This window comes from Haliotis asinina, chromosome 1 (genome assembly GCF_037392515.1).
Source record: "Haliotis asinina isolate JCU_RB_2024 chromosome 1, JCU_Hal_asi_v2, whole genome shotgun sequence".
Taxonomy (NCBI): Eukaryota; Metazoa; Mollusca; class Gastropoda; order Lepetellida; family Haliotidae; genus Haliotis; species Haliotis asinina.
The window spans coordinates 65,702,766-65,730,373 of NC_090280.1; the positions used below are offsets into that span (position 1 = coordinate 65,702,766).

A 27,608-nucleotide genomic window follows, 5' to 3' on the forward strand; every position below is an offset into this window, starting at 1 on the left:
ACTCACTTGTGATAGAAATCTACATGACGGTAACAGTTCTGAATGGTGGAGTGTGTTACTTCGGACCAGGCAGTTTTCTCGGTGCTTCTCGGAGATTAAGCATTTGTGGTTGTGAATGAAATGAACTTTCACGTTGGTCATTGGCACACTTGTGACTGGCAGCATTGTCACAAAGTAAGATCACGTGTCAACCACGTGATTGTATCTGTCTGTCACTGTCTGTCAAATGGTCGTAGCCAATCACAAACCATATCCGATGTCCGAAATTGTGCTCTTGCTGATAGAATGTCCGAATTCTTGACCAAAAATGTTTACACATAAGATCAAAACTGGCTTTCGGGTTTTCTCTTTGTATTTACAAATTTCTTTTTTATTTGTATGGCAGTAATTTCACATATTTTACGCCTAGGGGTGGGACTTGCCATTATGACTGACAAGCGTCAGCTGATCTCATTTTGACACGATCAGTGTTTTATACAGGAAGTAAGCATGACAGGTATTACTCCAACTAACCAAAAGTGAGACCTACTAATTGATCAAAATCACAAACTAACGACATCTTCAACTCGCAAGTGTCACTTAACAATTACCACTGAATGGGGCTCATGGTGTGAAGGGAATATCTGAACCTTTTTGATGTACCACCGGATTAATGAAACAAAACTGTGTGTAATTAGCTACTCTGCTACCGCTGATTAGCGTCCGGATATGGAGAGTAAAGCACCGGATTATTGAATCGACAGGTAATGAGTTTACATAGTAAACAAGATTGGTGACAGCTAGTTATTGTTCGGATATCGCGGGAATCAGATTGTGGGGTCCGGACTAACGCGGACTGACTGTACAATGTGAAGCACTTCAACAGAGAATACCTTTTAAGACCTGAAAAGTTCAAGATGATTCATCTGCCTTAAAAAGAAACATCTCATCCAGCCCAACGACTTTATGGTGAGTAGAGATCTGCAGGACACATACCGCCACATCCTGATGCGTCCCTTTTCCACGAAGTATCTTAGATTCCTGTTCGACAAAAGGCATCACCAATGGAAGGTACTGCCTTTTAGGATTTTGTCAGTCCTGTGGTTATTTATGCCCATAAACAAACTTATTGTCACATACCTACATCAGTGCCCTTTATCTGGACGATGGAATACGGGCACATCTTGGAACCATCTCAGGACTTGAAGTTCCTGGGCATCAGATTTTTTACTATAGAGAATCGCATTCTTGTTCCAAACAACCAATGGAGGAACATACGGTCGTCCATACCAGAAGCCCATAGCACTCCTCTAGACCTCAGAGTGTGGCAGCATCTTCTAGGCCTACTGACGTTGGTGTACGCACTTACGTGCAGAGGAAGACTGCAGTTAAGACCATTACAGCTCTTCCTGTAACACATCTCAACGATACACAGAAGTTCAACCTTCCACATGTAAAACGTACCTTTTGTGGTGGGCAGCGAGACTGAATGTTTGTGGTGGAACCTGTTTGAGAGAGCCGGTTTACAACCTTCATCTTCACATAGGTGCATCTCCCTAAGGTTAGGGGGCGCATTTCAACAACGAAGTGGTGTCAAGCACATGGTTGAGAGAAGCGGGGACCTTCATATCAACCAGTTCAAACTGAAAGCAGTAATAGAAGCATTTCTACTCTGGAGGGCGCAACTAAGGAATCAAGTCCTGATGATAACTACTGACAATGCAACAGTGGCCTTCTATGTCAGTCTGCAGCAATCCACCAGATCAGCTCTGCTCTTGCAACTAACGTTCCAGTTGTTCGACATCATGGAAAATATATACTTGCTGATGAAGGCTTGTCATATACCAGGGGCAAAGAACATCCTCGCTGATGCCTTATCAAGACAAGTGATAGAGTGAATGTTTCATGTAGAAGCTCCAGTTGATAACAATAACAGTGGGAAGTCCCCTCATTGATCTATTTGCAGCCTGATTCAACCATCAGGTGACAACATTAATCTTGCCAGTGCCAGATCCGCTAGCATGGGCTGTCGACACCTTAACCGTGTTTTGAGATTCCCTCCGCTGATCCTGTTACCAGAAGTGTTGCATAAAGATCGACCAGACGAAGAACCTGCTACTGGTTTTGGTTGTGCCTTACTGACTGGCAAGATCCTGGTTTCCCAGACCTCATAGAAAAGTACTGAGAGAGAAAATTGCATCTCCCAGATTGATCAAACCTCTTCATCCACCCTCACATCAAGTAGCGTGGGAACCCAGAAGCGTTACGCTTACAAGTATAGAACATAATATGTGTTCCTTACAGAAAAGAGGGTACTCCACCAAAGCAGCTAAAGCTGTAACTTTGGCTTTGCGCCAATCTACACGTAACCTGTACGACAACAAGTGGAAAAGCTTCGACCAGTTCCCGTCTCACAAAGGGGTTATGGCGAGAAGAGGGACTCACCCACAAGTAGCAGACTGCATATAAATCTCATTGGACCTTAATGTTGTATTACGCCATCTCATCAGTGAAGATTATGAACCTTTGCCCGCAGACAACTTTTTAATTGATCACTCAGAAAACAATCTTACTTCTCGTCTTAGCAACGCTTTAGATTTCAGCTGTACATGACTTGAAGCTGGTGACCGTTCTGCTGTTCAGGTCTTAGATGGGACTTCATTGCAAGAATCAACTGCCAGGGCAACGAGATTGACAGTTCTACGTCCTGGCTTTTTCGAACATCCTGAGTCCAGATGACACACAGGACTTGTCCTTGTGTCAGGTCAGAGCACTGAATATCTACTTAGAAAGAAGTGCTACAAGAAGACGGAAGTTGAAGCGTTTTTTTATACCATTTTCTCCCACAACAACTTAAAAATTGTACGGCTGTCTCCTTTTGGATCAGAGCAGTGCTGCTACAAGCATATAAAACAGCCAGGTTAGAGCCTCCACGAGCTTCGAACCCTCATGAAGTAAGAGGACTGGGGCCTCAACACTGTGCCATCAAGAGAAGTGCTCGTCCACTATGGAAGGCTGCTTTTGGAGATCCGACTAGGTCTTTGCTAACCACTGTCTACAGGATATAGCCATGGAAGACGTATCAGGCATACATCACTTTGGGCCCTTAGTGGTATTGCAGCAACTCACAGTGCCCAGTTGATGTTGAAGAAATCTCATCTTGTCAAGCACACTCTTTGACGCCAGGCAAATGATCCATTGCCACTGGCAGAGAGTCCATGTTCCCCCGTCTTTAGGTTTAGCCAGTTTAGGTAATAGTCCTTACCTTAACATATGGGTGGTTCGAGATATCTTAACAATGTTTAGTATATCTAAATCCACACAATCTGTAAGATTACTTCTCATACTCAGTATAATAGGGTGGTCCCCGGCTAGATGACCGGGAGAAGAATTCCCAGGGGGTGTATATAAACAAACATGGATCTGAGTAGAGTCTAACAGGGAATCCCAGAGGTGGTTGACCACTTCTTCCGCTGAGTTCAGCAAGCAATTAAGCTTGAGTCAGGATAAGAAAAAGTATGTAATTTTTATGATGAAATTGATATTTTATACTTATCCTGACTCATGAGACGAAGCCCTCCCAACCCTTCCCTCTCACCTGTCTATCTCCCCTGGAGAGTGAAAGCTGCAGGTGTGCACATTCACATGGACACTTTTGGTGGGAAAAGGAGGTGGCTCATGATGAGTCATCATATGTTCGCCTTCAGGGAGTTTTGAAGGGATTCAAGTTTCCACTGACCATTTGGAAGAGGCAAAGGAAATAAGCAATTAATGAGTCAGGATAAGTATAAAGTGTCAATTTTATCATAAATATTACATTTCTTGCAGCTATGTTTTCTGGATGGGTGATCTCAATTTCCGCCTTGAAGATTTGACCTATGAAGAAGCTTTACGTCATATTGAGAAAGGAAATCTAGCAAAACTGCTCACATATGACCAGGTAGTTCAAGTCAACAAGCCTGAAACTCACTTGACAGTATTGTTAGTGGATTTGAGTGATAATTTCTATACTAATATTATCTGAACTAGACACAAATATACTTAACTGAAGCAGACGTCAGTTTGAATACAAAAAGATTATAACATTAAAATAAAATGCAAACAAGACAACACGAAGACTACTCACAGTATTTTACAGAAGAATATATATTAGTTACAAACAAGACAAACTGTTTGTAGATCATCCTGGCCTGTGAAGAGAAACTTTGAAAGAACCCTGATAATATTGATTGTTTATTCTGTTAAATACACACTTGTTATGTGCATAGAACAGACTACCAAGATCTGCATGTATGTCAACATCATGTGGAGCAAAGATAACTCCATGATGTGTTGAATGTTAATATTTGGGATCTTGACTTTTCAATTTTAGCAATACATCTGTAGAATAATAATGAAAATGTATGACCTTGTTTTTAGATGCCAATTTCAGTTGATTCTGCAGTCAAAACAAGATTTGATGTAATAAACTTCTGGTTGTCTAATAACAACTGTTTTCCTTTTAGCTGAAACAGTGTAAAGAAGAGGGACTGATCTATGAAGACTTTGAAGAAGGCAGAATTACATTTCCCCCCACCTACAAGTTTGACAAAGGGACCGACACATATGACACCAGGTGAAGCAGTCAGATGTTCCTTCACTGACAGTATGTTGTTACAGTCCAGGTATATACTTGCCCTGGCTTGATAGTATTGAGCCTGACGTGATGTTGTCATCTTTACCAATGTGTGACGCCTCATATAAGTGACATCCCATTCAGAGTACATGTATTTATGGGACCATTTTACACCCTCTCTCTTGTTTGACACTTATGCGTGGATAATGTGTATTCATGTCTGTTTTATGACCAGTAAGAAGAAGCGTGTTCCTGCCTGGTGTGACCGCATCCTGTGGCATTCTTACCATGAGAGTTATGGAACTGTTAGCCTCGATGTCAAGCAGCTGGACTACAGAAGTCACCCTCAGTACAGGATAAGTGACCACAAGCCTGTCACGTCACAGGTGGACATACAGGTAGGTCACATCACAGGTGGACATACAGAGATGTCATAAAACAGGTAGATATATGGTAGGTCTCATCACAGGTGGATAAACAGCAGGTTACGTCACAAGTGGATAAACAGTAGATCACATGACGTGTGGATAAACAGTAAATCAGATCACAGATGCTTTTAATGTATGTTGTGCAGATAATGGATGTGTTCAGTATCTCCATGATCTCTACCTCCAGGTTTTTGGCAAGCCGCCTCCATCCCCTGTGAAGTTCCATATGGTCCTCAAGTGGTACATGTCCCAGGCCAGCACTGTAACCTACACTATGAGGGCCAGGTCCTTCTCCACAGACTGGATTGGTCTGTACAAGGTTGGCTGAAGTCTTGTCAACTACTTAAACTCTCATGGTTGGACTTAGGTCTTAGGTAGTCATTGATCATAGATGGATAGTCATTGATGATTTCCTTTAGTAATGGTCATTCCTTGTAACACACGTAGTGATGTATAAGGAAGGTTGCAACAGTTTCCTGACAGTATGTTAGTATGTAATCTTGGACTGTTTGCACGAAGAACAGATGGCTGTATCATGCCAAAAATATCAAGAGATGGTACATGTTCTTTATCTTACCCTACCAATGGTTCAGAATCTGTCTTGTGACAGGTAGAGTATCCATGTTAGAGACTTCTGCCCGGGAACAGTGTTGGGTATCAGTTTTGCTCTATCAGATTTGTCCAGGATTTACTCCGTATATGCTCATGTCAGTACAAGCAAAGTAATCTTGAATGAGATGAACCCCCATGTCACCTTACCTGTTGGTATCCGCAACTATACTCGTCATGATCATCCTTAGATATCTTAGTGAATAAAATCCATGACTATTTTTGTAGCAGTCTTCCTGAAATATCTAAGTGAATTGTGGAACTCTTGGTATAAGTGATGTTAAACACTTACTTAACTATGCTGGTTTAAGTGAATTGTGGAACTCTTGGTATAAATGATGTTAAGCACTTACTTAACTATGCTGGTTGAAGTGATGTTAATCACTTAGTGACGAAATGATGTAAAGCACATGGTAACATGAAGGTGTTAAGCTCTTGTGACATGAAGGTATTCAACTCTTGGTGACATGAGGGTGTTAAGCACATGTGACATGAAGGTGTTAAGCTCTTGTGACATGAAGGTATTCAACTCTTGGTGACATGAGGGTGTTAAGCACATGTGACATGAAGGTGTTAAGCTCTTGTGAAATAAGGCTGTTAAGCACAAGTTGAAAAATAAATGAATGTGTTAAGCTCTTGTGACAATGGTGTTAAGCACAAGGTGATATGAATGTATTAAACACTTGTGACATAAAGGTGTAAAGCACAAGGTGATATGAAGGTGTTTAGCTATTGGTGTTCAGAAGGTTTAATGCACGTAGTGTTAACGAGGTGTCATGCGTTTGGTGTTATGAAGGTGTTGTATGTGTTGTTTATGGGGTTCCAGGGAGATTTCCAGAGCTTCAATGAGTATGTGAGCTACATCTATGCTGAAGACGGGGCTGAGGACCATGGTGACCGTGGGGTGGTGGCAGAATTCCCTGCCAGTCAACTGCGTGTGCCTGCTGGACAATACGTCCTGTGCTACCTGACCAAAAATTACTCTCTACAGGGCATTTCTAATGAATTCATGGTGAGTTGAACAACTCTTTCCTTTCATTATTTAATACAACTTCTGAATGTATTTTCAAGATGACAGTAGAGAAAATCTGTGTTATATTAGTGATTTGGAGGAATATTTATGGATCTTAATATTGACTGTTTGCAGATTTCCCCTTAAGTGCTACTTCTGAAGCCATCATGTTGATAACCCTGGTTAACACAGCTCAACATATCCAACATGCAGCAGGACAAGATTCCTTCTGACTGGTGCTGACGGTCATGTGACTTGTAGTAGTCACATGACCTGTGCACAATCACCAGACTGTGAAAAGTTAATGTATATTTTCAATATCGTTACATTGCTGCTTATGTTACCTCTGTGCTGAATTTATTTAATCTTTGAGTAGTGAAATCTTCAGTATGAGTAATTAGTCTGACAGAAGGAAGCTAAACAAGGCCTCATCATATCTTGTTAGCTGTGCTTATGAAATCTGACCAAGAGAATAGATAGACATCAAAACAAGAACTGTTGAACACTTCAGTCAGTTGAAACACATCTTCTTAAAATTATTCAGAACATTTGAAGCACTGAGTGACAAAGGAGTATTCCCTCTAGTTAACTGGGCATTTATACCTAGTAATATCCCATTAATTATATACAAATGTATTCTAAAACATTCGTCTGGACAAGAGGTTTTTTTTTGACGAACACTTTTTACTGCTGCCTGATGTGTTGTTTGTTTTAGAATGAACACATTTACCAGTAGATGAAACTGTCACACACTGATACCTATCCTCCTGTATTAGTCAGTTGAAAATATGACAGATGTATTACCTCACTCACAGGAGAATATGGCTCAAATCTCATTGTTTTCTTTCTCCGCACTTTATGCATGAAGCATGGAAAAGTATCCTTGTTTCTTCTTTTTTGGGGCCATGTAGGGACATGTTGTTGGTTTTGGTCAGTTCTATTCACAAAGAGTTAGCAAATTCCAGGCTGACTTCCACCATTGAGCTGAAGCATCATCACGTGATACATACACATATTGAGGTGTGATTGTTCTCTACAGTATCACTCAAAACATTTAATGCTCTTTTTGTTGAGTGAGCTGTTGTTTGTGCCTAAAATACAATTCAGTATCTTTATAAACAATATCATTGGCTCTGAACACTGGAGACAAGACTTGTCCTGGGCACTGAAATGTGAATATAATACCTTGCACATGCTCAACAGGCTATACATGAGCCAATGAGGTGGGAGAAGAAGTTATAGCATATATGAAGAATTCATGAACCTTGTCAACACTATCAAACCACATATCTCCATGTTATATATAGTGGAATTACAGGGAGTGCTCGACAACAGTCTGAACAGTGAATATTTCCATGGGAGCCACTTGGCTGTGAAGGGTATTGTCCATGTGGTTTGCATAGAACCATATTGTAAGTGAAATATTGCAGTATGAGTGAACACCAGAGGTATTTACAGGGCATAAGTTGAGTACTGAAGGTAGAAACTGATTAGCAAGGGGTGTTCGATGCAAGACTTGGTACACATGGTGAAGATAGTTAAACTTTGCACATATGTCCACTCAGGAGAAGTAGTCTGTAAGTCAGTGTTGATGACAGTATATTTTCTTAATGATTTATTGACTCAGTTGTTTTCAAAACGATGACTATAAATGGCCTAAGTCACATTCCAATGTATCCCATGTCAAATTGATCACCTGAAACATCTACATACATGCATATATACATTCATTCATGCCGACATGCATGCATACTTGCGCACATGCACAAACACAATCATGAATATTGTTCCAATATCTAGGATGCCAAAAAAACAGAATTTTTGTCACTAGGAAGGTTAATGTACCTGTCAGTTCTTGGTCTGAGTTGTAGCTGTTGTAACAAAGCTAAATAGGTAAGATGTTATGTCTTAGCTAATATGTTGTACCAATATGGATGATGAATCTGTTAAATATGATGGAGGATAATTTGCATCTTTTATGTCTGAACATTTGATGAAGGATATGTCTCAGCATTTTCCAAACATACTTAATTACTGTGGCAAAATGTGTTTGTCATCAACTTATTTGTTGTACATATGTCTTCCAAACTCTGCTAAAAATCAAATTGGAACTATTTTAATGGTCAATTTTTATACCAATTTTATCAAGTTTACTTCACTTGTGTATTTGACTGTTTTAATCTTTGTGATAAATTTTTCTCTCTCTTATTTGTTTTTCAATAACAAGCTCATGAATTTCACTTCTCCACAAACTTTCTCGAATAAGCTGAATGGTTTTATTGTTGTATATCAATTACTGGTGCTTTTAATTTGATAACTCAATGTCCATGTACAGAGTATTTTATTCTTATTAGTTTAATGATGCATTTTGGGGTATTTTATGGGTTTTTTCTGTGATGTACATATTGTTCATCTGCTCTATGTACCACTCCTTTATGTGAGTACATCATCTTATAGCTGTGTATAGTCTTTGAATCCTTTGCTGTCATACAGATTTGTGTCATTTTCATATTTATTTTCGAGAAAACAGCATATTAATGGTAATAGATTTTGAGACAGTAGCATACATTTTACTTTTGCGTTTGATATCTGTTAATTTTAGACATTTTATATAAAACTGGCTTATATATTGGAAAAGCAAGGAAGAGAAACATTGTGTTTTACAGGTATATGAAATCCTGCTGAGTTTGTGGCTGTGTTCATGGAAGAAATAGGAAGCCCTTTGTTTAGAGGGTCAGTGACCTGATGTGTCAACAAGTATAACTATACTGTTGATAGACACAATGTATTGACATAATCTTCATGTATAGATTTCATCCTATGTCTACACTGTAACATTTACTGCACATCTACATCATTTACTCTATCATGATCTCCAAAGCCTACTCTCTTGCTTCCCGACAGCCCTGGTATGTTTAACAGATAGGACATAGCAGTATTAGAAATAGTATTCATATTAACCTCTTTACCTCTTTGAACTTTGGTGGTGAGCTCTCAGCCCAGAGTGTGTGTGAGACTAGAGTGATGCTCTAGAATATCCTGAATCATGGAGGATGTGATGGTCGTAAAATTCACTAAAATCCATTTGAACTGGAAGTATGTTTTTATGTTTTATAAAATGTTATTTACACCAGGATGTACTGGTAATTGTGTTATTTTTTTCTGTTTGTTTCTATTTGTTATGGATTCCACCTTTACAAATTTACTTACATTTGAAGACATAAAACATACGTTTTAATATAGCCACCAGTGCAAGATTTCTCATTTTTAAACATTGTTTGTGCTATTCTGAGACTTTAATTACTGAAGTATTTATATTGATGTTGTTATTGTTGTTTACTGTGGAGATGAATGCGTTGCTAAAGTGATCTTGCCTTCCTTGTAACAGTATCTGTGTAGACATTCAGTGCTTGTCCACTAATAGTAGTTATTACTGCAGCATTTGCTTATGCTATGATACGAGGGTCAGGGCATATGCTATACATATTATATACATTGTTGCAGATATACCAGATATGAAATAAATATAAATATTTTACAATGTGATTATTTATGTTATATGTTCTTTTGTTGATCAGTGGACATATCCCCTTGTGATGAGAATGGTACCGGTAAATGGTCTCTTGTTCAGCGTTACAAATTTGTTTTACAACACATCAGTTCATGTGTAAAGAGTACCTTTAAACAGTACGGTATATTTCGGGAAATTTAGTCTAGAACAGTTGCCTGGAGTAAGTGGCTATATTTATCACATTTGTTAGTCAACTCTTGATGGGAAGTACTGGCATAAACATAAAGAAGGAATATTGCGGCGTTAAGCCAATAAACCAAGCAACCCCCATAATCAACTGGTTCTCTCTCTACCACAAGCTATCGGCCGGGAGAATCCTACGATCTGCTTCCTCTCAATCTATTATGGTGATGGGAGTTGGTAAGGCAGACCCATGTCCCAGATCACACACTGACCGGTATGAAGAGAAGACACCGCTGTTTCAAAGAGCGCTGCTGTTGTGACTGGTGCCTTTGATCAACATGCATTTGGATTTTAGGCGTCATACAAATTTGACTGACTCCAATCCGAGCAGTTTAACATGGATACCCGTCAGAAACAGCATACTTGCTCCTGCTGACCAATACAATATTTTGCTGTTCAGTATATGATAAAATGTCAGGAAACAGGTTTCCCACACCTGAACATAAACAAATACAAAATCAAAACTATCTATATATTACCACTCTAATGCATACCAGCTGTCTGTTGTAATAGGTCACTCCATGCTACATCCATCAAGGTTAGGTGCATATTAGTTTAAAATATACACCAGGAACATAATTAGGCACACTTTGTATTTTACGACTGTAGAGCATCTGTTAACAATCTTAATGATGTCACTTGATGTCATCAAATCTCATGTATTGTGAAAGGGTGTTCCAGTTCCTAAGCGGTCTTTGAAACAGATCTCGAGAAGACCTTCTGAAGTACTGAGATGGCAAATTGTTGGCATGCACTCAACAGGCATGTCAGTCAAAGCTATTTCTCTTGGTCATCACCTGACTTGTGTGAAAACATCCAAAGATGGAGATTGACAGGGGTTGTTGAATTAATTTCCCGGGTGTATATATGGCGTAAATAATCGAGTCGGGATCAACAGCATGTACATCGATCTAGGTAATTGGCATACGATGGCAACCAAGTCAGCGACCCAGACCACTCGATTGCCTTATATGACAAGCATGGGTTGCTGAAGACCAATTCTAACCCAGATCACCTTGAATAGCCAGCTGATTTGAAACAAGGGGGACTTTTGTGGCGATAACACCAACTCTGTCATTCCCACGTTTAATAACGTCCTTCATATACCAATACATGCATCCAATAACCTTGAAAGAAAGAAACATTGACACACGGGGAAAAAATAAATGTAAAATTTTATTCACATACATGTATGTATATATATATATATATATTACATAATGGTGAAGTACGTTAGGTAATAACGGACTTCTATCTCGTGTTTCCATACATTTACTTACACGACACAGGTTGGATACGTGGAATTACCGCTATACAGGTCTACTTGAGCCGTCCACAGTGCACGATCGGGACACACTCAAAGTAGCTATTTATTTATCTGGGATATCATGTACAGCCATGACATGTTAATGTGAAATGGGGCTTCGATACATTTTGATTTTATCTTCTCTGCTGAACGCGCGGACAGCTGTATCACAGAATGACGTTTCTCCTCATGGTTTGGAGGGGGAGAAAGTTCCAGAATCATGTGAAACGTATTTATTTATTTACCGGAGATCAGTTTGATATGTCGCAATATTCGGCCTACATAGGTGACATTAAGTCAACAGACACCCTTCTTTTCCAGAAAGTCTCAATAATAAATTAAGCGATTTCATAAGTGTGAGTCAAACTATGTACATGCTATTAATTGATTTTACGTATCGCTCAACAAATATCAGATATCATGCACGCAATCAACTGGAACGGTGAACAGTAAGCATACACTCGGCACATTTCGGCGCTTTTCGTAATTGGTGATGAATAGGAATCCTGATTGAGTTCTCTTTGGAGACTTGAGGGAAGACATTTCTCCAGGTTTAATCGCTAAGTTTGAGACAGCCTGTCTTTCAACACCTTAATTAAACTTAAAATTACAAATATATACACTAGAAAGGAAAGTATTATTTTCAGACAAAAAAGACATCAAGGAAATTGTTAGATACGACCAGACACTAGTGTTCCTCAATATATAGTTACAAATGATTGACTGATTGATTGATATATCAGTTAGGGCGACTTAAACCGACGACGATGTGAATATTCATAATGTGGCTCAGAAGCGAGCATGTTATAGATATGTATGTACAAATTTAGCCTCATTTCCAAACGACGTACAAGCATGTCGAGGCGAGCCCTTTCAAGCGCAGTCGTACTTAGCTGGTTCATGGTTGATAAACTTTAAGTCATAAAGTCTTCTCTGAACCCTAGGAAATGTAGCAGAGTTTGGAATTGTACCTCAGTGCGTGAAGACATGGCCGTAAATACTCCATATCACGTTACTACAACAACCACGATTACAGATGATTTCTTTTTCCTTCCGCTCCACAACACAGTCCAACATGTAGAGATGTTCAGTATGTTTGAATAACCTCACAGGGCTCCTAGATTTTGTTGTGACCTCGATCCTGAAACAGGAAAATATACTTAATATAAATATTACATGGTGTGCGGTGCGTTTTGACCATTCACATTAAATTGAGATTTTCCCAGATCAGATTTTAACGCGATTAGCCAAATCCTGTCACGTTCAAGGGTCGTAATTTTAAAGAAGAAAACGACATTTGACTGAACTAAGAGCTTATGTAGTAATACCTATCAAACATTTGGAACTGAAAATATATTTGAGACATTTTGGGTTGTTCAAGTTGGTTCAGATAAGACTGAAAGTTCAAACGACAATATATGTGCAAATATGACACAAAGTGTAAAATAAACACCAACAGATTTCTGTTACAATTTTTAGTTTCTCCATCAACTTACGTTTCAAAGTTCCTTTAACAGACCGAGGCACGTAGGCGAACTCAGACTGAGGTCTTCGCCTCTCAGTGGGATGTTTTCCGGTTAGATCCGGAGTAACCCGAAGCACTTTACTTCCGGACTCGCTCTTCTTCGCGTATCCAGCAGGTGCACTGTATGTACTATATGGCCCCGAATGATGACCAGGATGTTTTAGATGGGTTGCCACTGTGAAAAAAGAAAATGAAATAATTGTATACATGTCCACATTCTCTTCCCACAGATCTCGAGATTACTTGTCATATCTTCCTAAGATATGACAAGTAGCTTCCCTGAAAGAGAATGACACATCCAGTGATTTGACGATGAATTTCTACACCTCGCACTGTCACCAATGGTGCATTCCGACTTGGTCATCACCAATGGTGTGCATAAGGCGTTTTCACGAAGAAAAATAGACAAAAGCCTATTCCCAGACTATAAATAATTCTGATACAAACAATTCAGTCAATCTGTAGTGCAAAGGGGCGAAAGGCAGGAGCGTTTTTTGTTTTTTGGTTTTTTGAAGACAGACTGGTCCAAATACTTTGCCAAGAGACCCGTAGAAACTTTATATGTAAGCTGAAAGAGTTCTACGTGTCAGTAAATAATTCATTAATAAATGTAGAAGGATGTGCTCAAAATTCTATACTTACTGGGGTCACCATTGCCGACGACTACTGGCTCTGAATAGATGCCGGAGTTGTTGACGTAGAGGACAGAATTGGCTTTGCTCTTGTAGCTAGGAGGCATAATTACAGACCCGGCGTAGTAGGTCTCTCTGTCGTCCTCGAAGTAGATGCCCTCGACGCCAATGTTGACAAGTTGCCGTACTTTGGGGAGGAACATCGCAAACAGGATCAACGTCGCCGTCAGGAACAGCCCAAAAGCTATGCAGGCGTCACCAAACTCTTGAGCAACGATGTGGTCTCTGTTAAGACCTCCAACCAAGCCCCACGCCAACCATATAGGGATGGTGAAGCCTGATGCGATACCGATGAAGATGCTCTCTCTGTGGTTGGTGATGATACCGTGGGCGTTGAGAGCGAGGACAGTGGTGATGAGGATGAGGAACATGATGTAGACGAGAGAAAGGAGATGGTTCTCGAAGTCGTTGCGCACAAACGTTGTCATGTTGAGCATGCCGGTGTTCACCTTCCAAGTGTAGTGGTTGCACACCCAGGCCTGGTTGCCCCCGTTGTCTGTTACAAGAACAGCTTCTGGAGGCACCGTGATCAACCACTGGGCATCAATAACAACCTGGACCCCGACAGCGAACATAAACATAAGGAACTGGTAGATTCCTTTTAGGTAGTTGGGGGACTCTATGTCGCCGGGTAGGAGAGAGGACTCCGATGTCTTGGACGTCAGAATCACCATCAGCTTCACCAACAGAACTGCAAACATGATGGAGTAGGACACACCCACGCCGAACCTGGTGAGGGCGCACGTGGCTTTGGTGGGGACGGGGATAAATGCGAAGAGGGTGAGGAAACTGAGGAAGATGCCGAAAAGGAGAAGTTGCCCGAGCCACATTGTCCTCCAGCGACTTCCCATGCGTGTTCCAAGAAGCTTGTACAGGATGTAGATCTCGAATATGATGACCGCCAAGATGCCAAGTCCAGCCAGCACTCCAAGGGCGATAATCCATCTCTGTCCAATCTCAAACCTGGAACAAACATGTTTAGTGTGGGCGGCCTTTGTTTCTGTGAATGTGTTTTACTGTCAGAGTACGATAGATTTGTAGGGGCTCGAACAGTTAATGCTTCCAGGTTGGTGTAACCAGGGGGTAAAGAATGGGGTGGTCCAGAGAGATCAATGGCTTCATCAAGGGAGTGGGAGTAGTCATCTGTATATGTTGACTTACAGAAATATCTCTCTGAATCAGGTGTTCAGACAGTCAATGCCTCCAGCTATTAGGAAGGCTCTCGCCTGTGTAGTGCATCGGCGCTTACACCTTGCTATTAAATCAATCGTCAGTCGTTAACATTGTGAATTCATAAACAAATTGCAAAGGGCATTCCTTTGATAAAGTATAAAGCATATTTCATGGATCCAATTATCGCATCGTTGTTCTTATCAGAAACAATAAAACCTGGCATTACGGAAGATTACTTTTGTGACATCAACAAGAAAGGACACTTGTTTAAAACACATGATTCGTTATTCAGGACACGCGAAGTCTTATGTGACCAGGGACAACATCTGACGAAAACTTTTAAAACTATCGACATTTAAAAATAGAAGGTTGACACTGAGAGTTGTCGGCTTTTATCAGTTACACCAAAATCACTAAAACAGGGTATTTAGGTCTCTTGTTTTGGGTGTTCGAGCCCAGTCACAGTAATGAATCCTCAAGAAAGCTTTAGTGAGCATAATGTTGGTCAAGTACCTGGTCATCCACATCTCCCCACTACGGGGAGACTTGAAATAGGCGCCGGTCAGTTCTTGGGTGGTAGGAAACTTGACGAAGGTGAAGTTCCCGCCTTCAGTTGGGTCCTTGGTGGTCGTTACAGTCTGAGAGGTCGTCATGGCAGTTGTCGGTGCTGGTGTTGTTGCAACTTCACCGCAGTCGGTGCATGGGTAGTTACAGACAGCTTGGTTCTGGTAGAACCTCATATCCAGAGGTTGTGTAATGGTCACGTTGGCTCTGGGTCTGTAGTTAACGTTACCGATCTACAAAAGAATGAAGACGATCCAATGCATTATAATCGTCAACCTTAGTACAATTGCAAGTATCAAACAAAATAGTTATTTTATCAGCTTTGTAAGGGTCACGTTTAGTACATCCTTGTTGATATTCACCCCAGGGCCTAAGGGCAGACGAGCGAGAGCTTTCTGTTCACTGGCAGTTTCACTGACCTCGGTGTTGATTTGAAAGGAACGTAGATATTTATTTGTTATGACAAAAATATTGATTGATCGCAATTATGACACGGACTATAATTGTGTGAGCTTATATGAAAACGAATTGGTCTCTCTGACGTGGTTGACACAATTGCGTAGATCGATGATCATGCTGTTGATCACATGATTGTCTGCATGTCTGGGCTCGGAGCATTGATGAGAGCGGCGTAAAACTATTCTCACTCATTCACTTTTACACTTCCTGTTTGTATAAGTGTGAATAGCTTCAGTCACCATGTGTGTCTCCTGCTGATTTTAATGTAGGTCACCTGTTCATGAATGAACGGCTATATATATCCCAACACAATATGCACATCCCACTACATGTGTACATCCCCTCGTGTTTTCATATCGGACTCAGCATGAACCTGTATAAGGTTGAGCGAGGTTTTTTTTGGGTGCCCTATTGTTCAATGCATGTGAGAGTTCGTCAACAATGTACTCTCCTGACTCGCGTTTGGCGTTTGTCACGGTAGTTTCTTGAATAAAACAGCACATATTCCAGGGAGAGAGTATGAATGGGACCTGTTTTACGCAGGACTCCCCTCCAACCTAAAGCTGACTGGTGTAAATGGGCCTCACTTAAAACCAGTTTAGTAACTATATGGGGGTGGGATGGGTAGCCGAGTCGTTTCATTACATAACCGAGGGTCAGTGAGTCGGGTTACAATTGGTCTCTAGCAAAACATGCTTGTTTTATAGAAGCGACTAATAGATCTAGTGGTCAGACTTGGTTTGTTCATGTCATTGTATGCCAATAACGTACACAGATAATCACGCTGTTGATCACCGGTAAAAGTCATGGGGACAAATAGGTCTCTCAGCAAAACGTAGACTGTAGTGTAACTGTCGTCTTCTGAAGAATTGTTTCCTACTTAGCATTCATCTTTATATCGGACAACAATTAGAGGGCCATCATACTGATATTCGGGGTGGCGGTGAGGCAGGGGGTGTTGGCAGGGGATTAAACAAAGCAATAGTAACTCTCCCCCAGATCCTTTAAAAAATAATTAGGGTTTAAGGCTGGTGCAAAAGAGAGAAATGACCTGTCGCAAAATACATTATTCCAAGGTGTTATTTCAAAAGCGTATATAGACTGATAGTTTTAATAAATATAATCTGTTATACATCTATAGCTGACTTAGTATAAAGTCTCCTTACAATACTGTTCCAGTTCCTCATAATACTGCCTCCGTGAAGATCCGGGTTAGAATTGGTCTTTAGCAACTATTGTTTGTAAGAAGCGACTAACTGAAGGGCGACTGACTGCTTGATTGATATGATACAATCATATCACCGTATTCCATGTGTGTAATAGATGCTCATGGTGTTGATCGTGCATTGTCTGGTTCAGACTCGATTATTTACAATAACAATCAGACACACTACAGACCGACATGGCCGCAAACAGCGAGACAAGTGCGCCATTCACAAGTGCTGAATAAGTCAGATACTAAAATTATACATACCTCAGTGTACACGCCCTTGACCACAGCATGGACTTTGTAGTTAGTGAAGCCGCCGTTGCCATTAGAAGGATCGCCAGTCACGTACTTGTTGTTTGCTCCAACGGTTTGGTCGAACAAAACTCTACTAGCATCTCCTAAGGCTTCTACTTGCTTAATACCATTAAATATGGCGGTACCTCTGTTGCCAATATTCAGAAGGTCAGAACAGAGGTCGTATACGGTACAGGCCTTTTTGGCTGCAGCATAAATGCCCCTGATGATGGCGTCGACAGCCATGATGGTGTATGGTACGGAGGCGTCAAGGTCGTCCCGAAGGGACTGGGTAGCCAACACGCAGGCGTTGGAAGTTCCGCCTACTTTACAGTTAAACCTGTCTTCCCAGTACTCCGTCAGATATGTGTTGTCGATGCCCGAGCTCTTGTCGTTGGGCTTTAAATTATTCCAGTAGTTCTTGAAGGCGTTGACGGCGTCAGTGTATAAAGGATCTGTAGACTTAGACACGACTATGCTGTTGTTTGCCGCGGCGTAGGCGTTGTTGAGATACAGGTCTGAGGTACCCCATAATGAGGTACCAAGGAAGGTGAACTTGATAGCATTCTGAGCATTTAAACGGGCGTTGTATGCCTGAGATGACTGCATGACTCTGTTGGCTGTCGGACCATCTGCGAATATGACAACAAACCTCACGTTCTGCTTGTTGATGAGTTTACGCAGAACCTCGCTGTCCTTGGATGTGGATACATCGGAAGTGATCTTGATGCTCTGTATGATGCAGATACCTCTAGCTTTGGCTTGTTTCTGGAATTCTTCCATTCCGTGTCTCCCATAAGCGTTATCTATATAAACAAGCTGTGTATACTTAGCCTTCAGCTGGTTAGCCAAAACGCTAGCCAGAATTTCCGCTTCATTTGCATCTGATGGTACGGTACGGAGGAAGTACGGATACATGTTCCCATCGCTCAGTTCCGGAGATGTTGCCGCATGGCTGACTGTGGTCAAGGACATGTCCTTCATGAGAGCAGCTGCAGCCAGGGCTTCGTCGCTTGTGTCTGGACCTACGAAAGCCAAGACCTGTCGTCTGTCGACACCTGCTAACCTATTTCGACACTGTTCAAAACCCAGGATATTTTGTATCGCCTGCTCTGTGCGTTGACAGTTGTCAAACGCAACACCCCCAATAGACACTCTGTTTCCGTCTGCTGGGAGTCGCGATTGAAAGTAGTTAATTGCCCAAAGGAACGCCTGGAGGTTCATGATCCCGTGGAGTCTGAATTTATCACTACAGGAGAAGGCTGTGGTTCCCTTTTCGTGTATACCAAACAGGCCTCCGATATAGTAATGAGCAGCTGGGTCAGTAGTGGTAGTCTTTTTAATGGCCATAGGGGTCTCCTGGCACGTTCCGCCGGTAGCTGGGCAGGTCTCCTGAGCAGACGACAGTGAGACAGAGAGTAGAAGACCAACTGCGAGCCCCGGTAGGACCCTCATCTGAAACAATGGATCACGACTGTGAAAAAAGTGTTCAAGACAAATATTGATAAATAATTCACCTGGAGATTATATGCAGTAACAGCTCATTGAAATAAGTGCATGTATACCGCAGACATCAGTATATCGTAATATCACCTCTGTACGTTTCAATATAAGGTAATACTGTGGTTTACGGCATGAATAATGGGTAGCAAGAGTAAAGATACTCTGAGTACGGAGTACCCGCACATCTGCTGGAGCATATTTTACCAGAAATCCCCACAACTAAGACTGATCCTCGTGTTACGTTGACTGAGTATACGTTCCAAGGGAATGCACACAGCGAATAAAAACCCCCGAAGTCCGATAAAATATTTTACGATTATTGCATTTCCTGTAACATATATAACCTAGGTCAGCGTTACAACCAAGTATTTTATGTGTTTCATACAACATAATTCTTCAAATAAGCATATATGTATAAAACAAGACCTAAACAGGAAATCATTGGAATTCAGATATGAACTTATGGACAGCACTTGAAATACATATTTATACATCAGTGCATACAGAGCCAGGTATTTGCTGGTGACATTAGCGGGGATTATTTCAACCATAATCGCAAGAATATGCTTAAAGGGGCACTGATGCGGAGCAATTTCCGTGGACTGGTGTAAACTTTTGTTATTGATTTTCTCCCGTGAGTACCCGGATGATATCCCAGAATTCGTGACTGGTTCGTGACCTCTGCTGTGCATTCCGTAAGCGCAATTGGTAGTTTGATTCTTCTTACTTCATAACAAATGTATTATGAAAACAAATGAAACACTTTGAAGGTTAATCATCTGCCAGTGGTAGAAATAGTAAAAAACTATGAGGACGGGAAAATAACGAAGCCCATGTACGTCTCTATATTTTGTCTCATAACCCTAATTAGTTTATTGTGATATTTGTATGATTCTGAAAATCAATAATAGAACACACGATCTGCTTATACTCATAGTAAATTTCTAACATAACAGCAACATTTATACATTGTATAGATTGCCAATGTGGATCCTATTTCACACACATACGCGATCTAGTGTGTGTTTTCTGTCATACAGATTCTGGTGAATGCTACAACAAATAACAAATAAATTAAAACAAAATGCAAATAATGAATGCAAAACAGACTAATTTTATAGCAACAATGTCAGGCTACTACCTTGTTCAGGAATGTATCCATCAATATCCACGTAAAAGATATCGTATTCCATTCATCTGCAGCTGGTAAATAATCCTGCTCTGTGTCGTGTGTCTTACAACTGTCTCATTTGCGAAAAAGTAACACATCGTTTAAACATCTCATTGGTCACCCAAGATAGCACACAACTAATTGTATGATGTCCACTATTCTAAGTAATTTAGTTAACCAATAATGATCAATCAATCAATCAACGCAAGGGTGGTTAATTCTTTGAAGGAAGGATGTTGTTTTTGCAGTCACTCTTTACGACAGGGTGTAGTCATCTACACACACTGCCTTTTGACAAATCCGCTAGAAGATAAAAGTAATTAATCAATCAGTGTGTTATCGGTTAATCCTTTGATCGATTTTTGTTTTTGTAACTCAGCTGATGAACCCTCTTGCATCACTTACATGCACATATTACATAACATACAATATATTTGCCATTACAGACCTTAATTTATAATGTTGAGTATTTACTCCAGACAGGAGAAATGCCAAATGGGAACCTTTGTTGAGTAACCAAAGTGGTGTTACTGCTAATTATACCTGTTATAAATTCATTAATTGACCATCCAGAGAATGATGACAAATAACACGTGTAGGTTTACACCATCAAACGCGAGTTACAGCAAGGAAGATGTAATCTCTGTGTCGCATGCAGCCTGAAAACACTTTTGTTGCAATCTTCCGTACTGAAACAAATGGCTTGATACGTGCCTGTAGACATCATATTTTCATGTAACATGATTAAATATCGAGGTTAAAAACACAGAAATAGGATCAGATTGGATCACTAACTATACCATCCAAGCATCCGAAAAGAACTACACTGCTGGGATATTTGGTTACGATCAGACAAGGAATACCATGGATATTTTTAAACAAATGGCATATGATGGGCATCCGACCTCCTGACTGTTTAGGTGAAGAAATTCTGCTAATATGGACAGGAGCCCAGTTCCTTTGTCCGTCACGGTCGAAGGAGCGGGCGCTGACCAATTTGCGGTTCGGTTTCGTAATTCGACCATTGGCGAGAAACATTATTCGCTCCGCATCAGTGCTCCTTTAAGAGATGTTCAGTCGGGCCTGCGTTGTGTACCAGGGGAGCTAACTCTAAATCAGCATCGCCTCCGGCACGTGCGAAATGTTATGGCCTCCATCTCCTGTCTGGTTATGAGTTCTGATTAAAAACTTTGATAACATGCTTCACAACTTGACAAACTGGCCTAGTGAAGTCATGATGATATTGATATCTGTTTTAAGAGATGTAACTATAAATGGGAAGTAAATACAGCAAAGGTGAAGACGAATTCGGTAAAACAGAAACTTGTCCTACAAACTGAATTGTGAAGCTAACTCGACTTTGCCGAATGAAGGACACTTCCGAAGTAGGGAGCATCTACATAGTAAGCAATCACCAAGGAGGAATAACAATAGTAATTTCAGGAAAATACGTGTTTTTGTTGTTGTTGTTTTGTCGTTCTTATTTGTCACACAATATCAAAAAGAAGACAGTAGTCAATATATATTTAATGGGTTAGCCAAATATTACCTGTGCTGACATCATGCCATGTGTGTACTGCAATGGGAGGGGCAGATGTCTCTGTGTTCGTGGCACTAACGACATAACTGATATGATTATTTTAGATGTCACGAGTATTACAATAGTGAACGAGAACATATTTCTTTGTCCAATGAATATATGTTTTTTTTAGATACAAAACAAGCCCTTCAAAAAGGGCTGATATGAATATGATACTTCTGATGTACTTGTTAAGGGTATGGCACTCTGACTGTTTAGGATTTTGAATCTTTACATCTCATCATTTGAATTTCAAGTTGACATCTCTTGAAACGTGAATGACTGAGTTTAGTTTTATGCCGCTTTGATTCTTGCACAGAAAAGAATTCCGGTGGTTCCTTTCACTTGTTTCTCTAGACAGGGTTAGGGTTGGGGTACTTAGTTAATTCACTTTATTGCTGGTGTTTTTAATCAGTCACAATAAAGTTTCATTTTACTATTGTAAGTGGCTGAAAAGAGCGGAAAGACTACCCATACCTTATGATTAACCATCTTTTTTCAGTGTGATGGTTCGGTACTGATGTCCAGCACCACCATCAAGTCAGTGATGGGATAGCCTAATGATTAAAGGGGCCGCTCATCACGGTGAAAACTAAGGTTTGAATTCCAACACGGGTACAATGTGTGAAAACCCTTCCTGGTGTACACGTCGTGATTTGGCTGGAATTACGCTGAAAGCAGCACAAACCCATACTCACTCACTCATTCACGTGGTCACTTGGTCACATGAGACATTGTGTCTCAAGGGTTAAAATTGTTCTACTGCATTTATACCATATTGTCATTTTTTCTTCAACTTCCTAATCAATACTTTATCTCTAAACTGACCTCTTGCAAAACCTAATCACTCGTATTCATGACTGACCCCATGAGGACAGCCTTAATCCCGTCTTAACACAGGTACATCAGTTGTGGAGGTTGGATTGTTACATAACCAGATTGGTCCCGAATTAAACACCATAGTCTCCAGCTCGTGTTAAGATAAAAGGAACATGTCTGTACCGCCAAGTATGTACCTTGTATTGTTGTATCCCATATTGTATACGTCTAATACGTGTTCCTTTTACTGCCCCCAGCAATTGAAGTTTCATGAAATGGTCACCTGACAATACCTGAAGCCATTTGCCCTGTTTGTTCAAACATCTATGTGATTACGTTAGAAATAACGGCCTCCACAACATTTAATGTCTCAACGATTTTATCGTATCCATTCGATATTTGAATGTTTTGCCACTAAAAACATCGAAGTAGCACTGGCGACCAATATTACTATTTAGGACATATAACTATATATACCATATAAAATCAACTGACAAGCTTGTCTTCCCACGGGAAGATTCCCGTGACAATGCAAACTATAAATGTCTACATTAAAGCTGTATACTGCATGGTGTGCGCAATAAATACCACTGACTCCCCAATACAGCGCTCGTGTTGTCTACAATGCAAACCTACATAACAATTCTGAATATTAGGGGAATTTGAGGAATTTAACATTCCGTTTTCATAAAAAGAGGTACTTTTGTCCTTAAGCCGAGAAAATCACTTGAACCTGGCATAAGGTGAATGTTCTACCTGTATTTCTTACATGCAGAAATGAGTTTACATGATAGAAACACATGTTTGGTTCAAGCAGTAAAGTCACCACACCTTAACATTACAATCTTGTTTATATCGAATTGTGATGCGTATCGCACAACACACAAACATGACAGGTAATTAATCGATACCAAGGATGGAATACTGTTTTAATCGATACCAAGAGTGTAATGATATTGGACGATTCTGAAATAAGGTACCATGTGGTAGAACACAACTAATTACAGGTGCAGGGATTGCTAACCGCGGTAGGAATGTGGGGTGAGGGGGTACATATGTTCACTGCGATGCGTGTATTGTGTATTGTGACACATTTTACAAGACGATTCGTGAAATGTGTGATTTTTATGTGAACGCGAGTGTCATTACAACCCTCGTCATGAGGGACACGTATTGTACTACATAATAGGTACTAAAGACCAGTCGTTTTTCTGTAGGGTGTTGCCCATAGGAGGTTGTAAGGCGTGTTGCTGCTCCGGTGTGGCGGTATTAAGCAGGTATTACAATTAGTGTATCATCATAAAGAAAACACAACAAACACAAGGGGTCAAACTATACCAATAAAATACATGTTGTCACCTCTCCCTTGTGCAATATGCGGAGACAATAGTATAAACATACACGCCTGTTCTCCCTGTTATATTCAGGGGCAGAATAGAAAACTCGATTGGAATGCGTTATAAATTCACAATTATAACTCACCTTGGAAAATGAATTTAAATCCTTTCGGGTGTCGAAAATGAAATTTATGAATCTACCCGCTTTCCTGTGTACCGGTGTATACCACACAACGATATCACAGAACCCAACCCTGGGCTGGTTGAGAACACTATAAATACACTACCAATGAAAACAGCCCTGATTCACAAGAACCCAGCACCACGGCCACTGCCATATACAATATAGCGTTGGACCGGTCCCGATATTACTAGCGCGCTCGGCTCACCTGTAAAACTGGTTCTACGGGTTATTTATAGTTGTCACAATGGAACACACGGCCCGTCGCGAACGCTGGATAACACAAAACCCGCTGAGCGGCATTTTCAATAAATATGTGGGTTTTCTCGCACAGTGTTACAGATCGTGTTCATCATGTGATTCGGGGAGTCTGTCTTCGCTAATAACCGATTACACAACATAAACCTGCACAAAACGGACGCTTTTAAACAGACTCCTCGCTAATACGGACACATGCAGTGATCATGATGAAAGCATGGGGATACTTTCTGTAATGATATCCACTCAGACACATACATACATACATACATTGTACATACATACATACATACATACATACATACATACATACATACATACATACATACATACATACATACATACATACATACATACATACATACATGCATGCATACATACATACATACATACATACATACATAGATGCATACATGCATGCATGGCATTTTGTAAAGCAAAAAGCAGTGAAACGGAACACAAACGGGTGGAAGGTGCTGTGTGGCTGTGTTGTTTATTTTTTATGCCAATTGTTTCAGTACCAGGTGCTACAGGATCAAGCAGCGCATGCTGATGATTTGGTGAGCTCCTGGTGTCCTGACAGACTTTCAGTGATTCTGTTTGTAAAACTGTCACTTTTGTGTGCTATGACAATCACTTTGGGAAGGACATAATTCTCTGCCGATGATTATCAAAGATTATCACATATTATCAAACAATAACCCACAAAAACTAAAAACTCAATATACGGTTAATTGGCGCATTGTAAGCGGTTTTCGTTCAGTTAAAACTCGCACCTAAGTTTAACATAAATGTTAAACTTAAGTTTACTAAATTTTACAAACAAATATTTCAACTCATTGGTCTAATAGTTGAGACTGTGAATGTATAATCCAAAGGTTGTAGGTTTGAAACCCACTTACACTAACTTTACTTTTGTTACTAATATACGTAATGCACTTAAATCAGCCTAATTTCTAGCACTTGTTTATCACATGACATCCCCAGGGAAGCATGTGGTCTAAAAAAACATTTTCTAGCAACATTTTGTCAGATTCTCGGAACGGATTTCGCAAACAGCGCAGCTGCTTTGATCACATATAAAGTTTGTACACACAGCTTAAGGCTGGCCAGACTAGATTTTAAGCAGTCAACTTATACTTGCTTCATCGACCTTAGAAAAGCATTCGATAATGTGGACAGGCACTGCTTATGGTTGAAGCTGCTACGTGCAGGGAATGTTCAGAGATGTACATTTTTCATTGAAAACTAATGAAGAATGATTTTGGATGATAAACAGAATCTCACCCTCATGCCTACTGATATCAGTTATATCAACACTCGATGATAAAGGTTAAAATATCCGGATATTTGTTACTTATCAACTCATCGACACTTGGGTGAGATTCTCTACATATTTTACCAGCAATCACCATAAAGACAATTCGTATGTTTGAATCCTTGATCCTGTGTCCTGATGTCGCTTGTATGTATTGCGCTCAAACATATCCCAAAATCTGTCATTCATGGCGGTCACTAGTATGCAGGTGACTTTCAGAACACATACACACTAGCGACACACAAACAGTATACGCATCATGAGGTTAGGAAATATACTAGTATATGAAGTTATCAGTTCATTCAAGTCCATCACTATCTGCTAGAAGACCAATCGTGTTTGTCTATGTTTGCAGGCAGATAATTAGGACGGTACGTGTGCTGTTGACTCATATCGAACCGCGAAAGGAAGCAGGAGAATAAACGTTCATAAACTATATTGCTCACCTTTAATGAACAGGCAGGTGGGCTAGCCCAGTAGTTAAAGCATTCGCTTTAATGTGACAATGTGTTTAGCTCATTGCTGTTATACACTTCCGGTCTAGTTGCCATGGTTTCTTTTGGCTATTTTACGCATGGGTTGCTGTTATTTGCAAGTAGGTGTATCGTCCATTACACCTACAAACAAGTAACTACTACTAGCTTACTGTAGTTTTTATGGTCCCGATCAAAACATACAAGACAAGATGGATTGCAAATTATACATTCCTTGACTTCACAATATATAGGGATCTCCGTTTGGGCACTTGGGAATGCGTTTTTTTAGCGGGAACGTCTGGCGCAGTGGCCGTTGATGTATTTACCGAAGTTTTTGGGGTTGCCGTATTGGTTGTTGGGATGCGAGTCATTTGTAAATGCTGCAAGTCATTTTCAGTCACAAAGTCACCAAAGTGAGCAGCGTCTTGTTCTTTCGTTAATTTGACATCCCCCTTGTCGTCGGGATCAAATAAAACTTTCAAGTTTGGAGCTCTTACTTTAAATTGCTGTGGTGCTGACCGGGAATACTATCGCTTTAAAATGAGCAATTTGGGGAATAAATGCGCATGCGCTATTAAATATTACACTCAACTTCATATACACTAACAGTTTACAATATCAACCCCAACCAGGTTTGATTAGTTGGTTGACCCCGCCTAAAACGGTATCCTCCTTTAACGCTGACATTCCAAAACGTGGACCCGTTAAAAGAACACTTGTTCTGGGTGGTTGTGTCAGTGATTGGTAGGCTGTACTCTTGATTAAGAAGGCATGTTGACCGACACACCTGGGGAACCATGGCTGTCCCCCTGACATTTACACGTGTCTCCCGCCCGCCGTTACCAGTACTCTACCCATGCATGTACAACTCACTGTCAACCAAACATGCATGTAGTTAGCAATTTTAAATGTACATCTAAAAATGTATGTCAAACGGCGACAAAAACTGACCAGATGCTGATTAATAATTATTCATGGTCAGCGATTCCCAGCTGTAGTAATGGCCTTATTTAACAACATATATTATATATTATTAACAAACTTGGTTATTTGAAACTAATGCTCTACACTTTCGTTTACTAACAATGGCCCTTCTGACATGTACTCGGATGTTGGTACAGATTACAAGTCAACATAATGACAGCGAATGCAATAATATTATAAGGCACGTTTGTAGAGCCCTACACACGTTCCTCACAAAATCCTTGCCGGTGACAGTATACTGAAAACAGGAAATGTCTAGTTTGTTTTAGCAAATATTTCATAATTAACAAAATATTCTTTCTTTAGGATATGATAGACAAAATTGGCTTACAATTTATATCATTTTCAGACTTTTTTCACAA

At 40.3% G+C, this 27,608-nt stretch overlaps 2 protein-coding genes across 2 annotated transcripts in view; one reads left to right on the top strand and one right to left on the bottom strand.

The window, feature by feature from the left end:
• LOC137296085 (inositol polyphosphate 5-phosphatase K-like) overlaps window positions 1-10,184 on the top strand; it is a 29,411-nt gene extending 19,227 nt beyond the window's left edge. Inside the window, exons 7-12 of the mRNA XM_067827754.1 lie at window positions 3,808-3,919; window positions 4,485-4,594; window positions 4,830-4,992; window positions 5,210-5,341; window positions 6,458-6,643; window positions 6,779-10,184. Coding sequence (XP_067683855.1) covers window positions 3,808-3,919; window positions 4,485-4,594; window positions 4,830-4,992; window positions 5,210-5,341; window positions 6,458-6,643; window positions 6,779-6,790 — 715 coding nt within the window. The 3' untranslated portion in view covers window positions 6,791-10,184. The remainder of the gene's footprint in view (window positions 1-3,807; window positions 3,920-4,484; window positions 4,595-4,829; window positions 4,993-5,209; window positions 5,342-6,457; window positions 6,644-6,778) is intronic.
• Window positions 10,185-11,553: 1,369 nt separating this feature from the next.
• Window positions 11,554-24,371, bottom strand: LOC137296098 (metabotropic glutamate receptor 3-like). Its single transcript, XM_067827778.1, has 6 exons — window positions 24,175-24,371; window positions 17,591-19,075; window positions 15,607-15,890; window positions 13,871-14,883; window positions 13,200-13,403; window positions 11,554-12,844 (listed from the first exon to the last, which is right to left on the bottom strand). The coding sequence occupies exons 2-6, from the start codon at window positions 19,073-19,075 to the stop codon at window positions 12,810-12,812; spliced, it is 3,021 nt and encodes a 1,006-aa protein (XP_067683879.1). The 5' UTR covers window positions 24,175-24,371; the 3' UTR covers window positions 11,554-12,809.
• Window positions 24,372-27,608: the final 3,237 nt, after the last annotated feature.

Excerpts from the sequence above, each read along its gene's own strand:
- LOC137296098 (XM_067827778.1), bottom strand. The coding sequence starts at position 19,075 with ATGAGGGTCCTACCGGGGCTCGCAGTTGGTCTTCTACTCTCTGTCTCA. Across the intron at positions 15,891-17,590 it reads TCAAGGGCGTGTACACTGAG|ATCGGTAACGTTAACTACAG; the intron begins GTATGTATAATT and ends ATTCTTTTGTAG. Across the intron at positions 14,884-15,606 it reads GGGGAGATGTGGATGACCAG|GTTTGAGATTGGACAGAGAT; the intron begins GTACTTGACCAA and ends TGTTTGTTCCAG.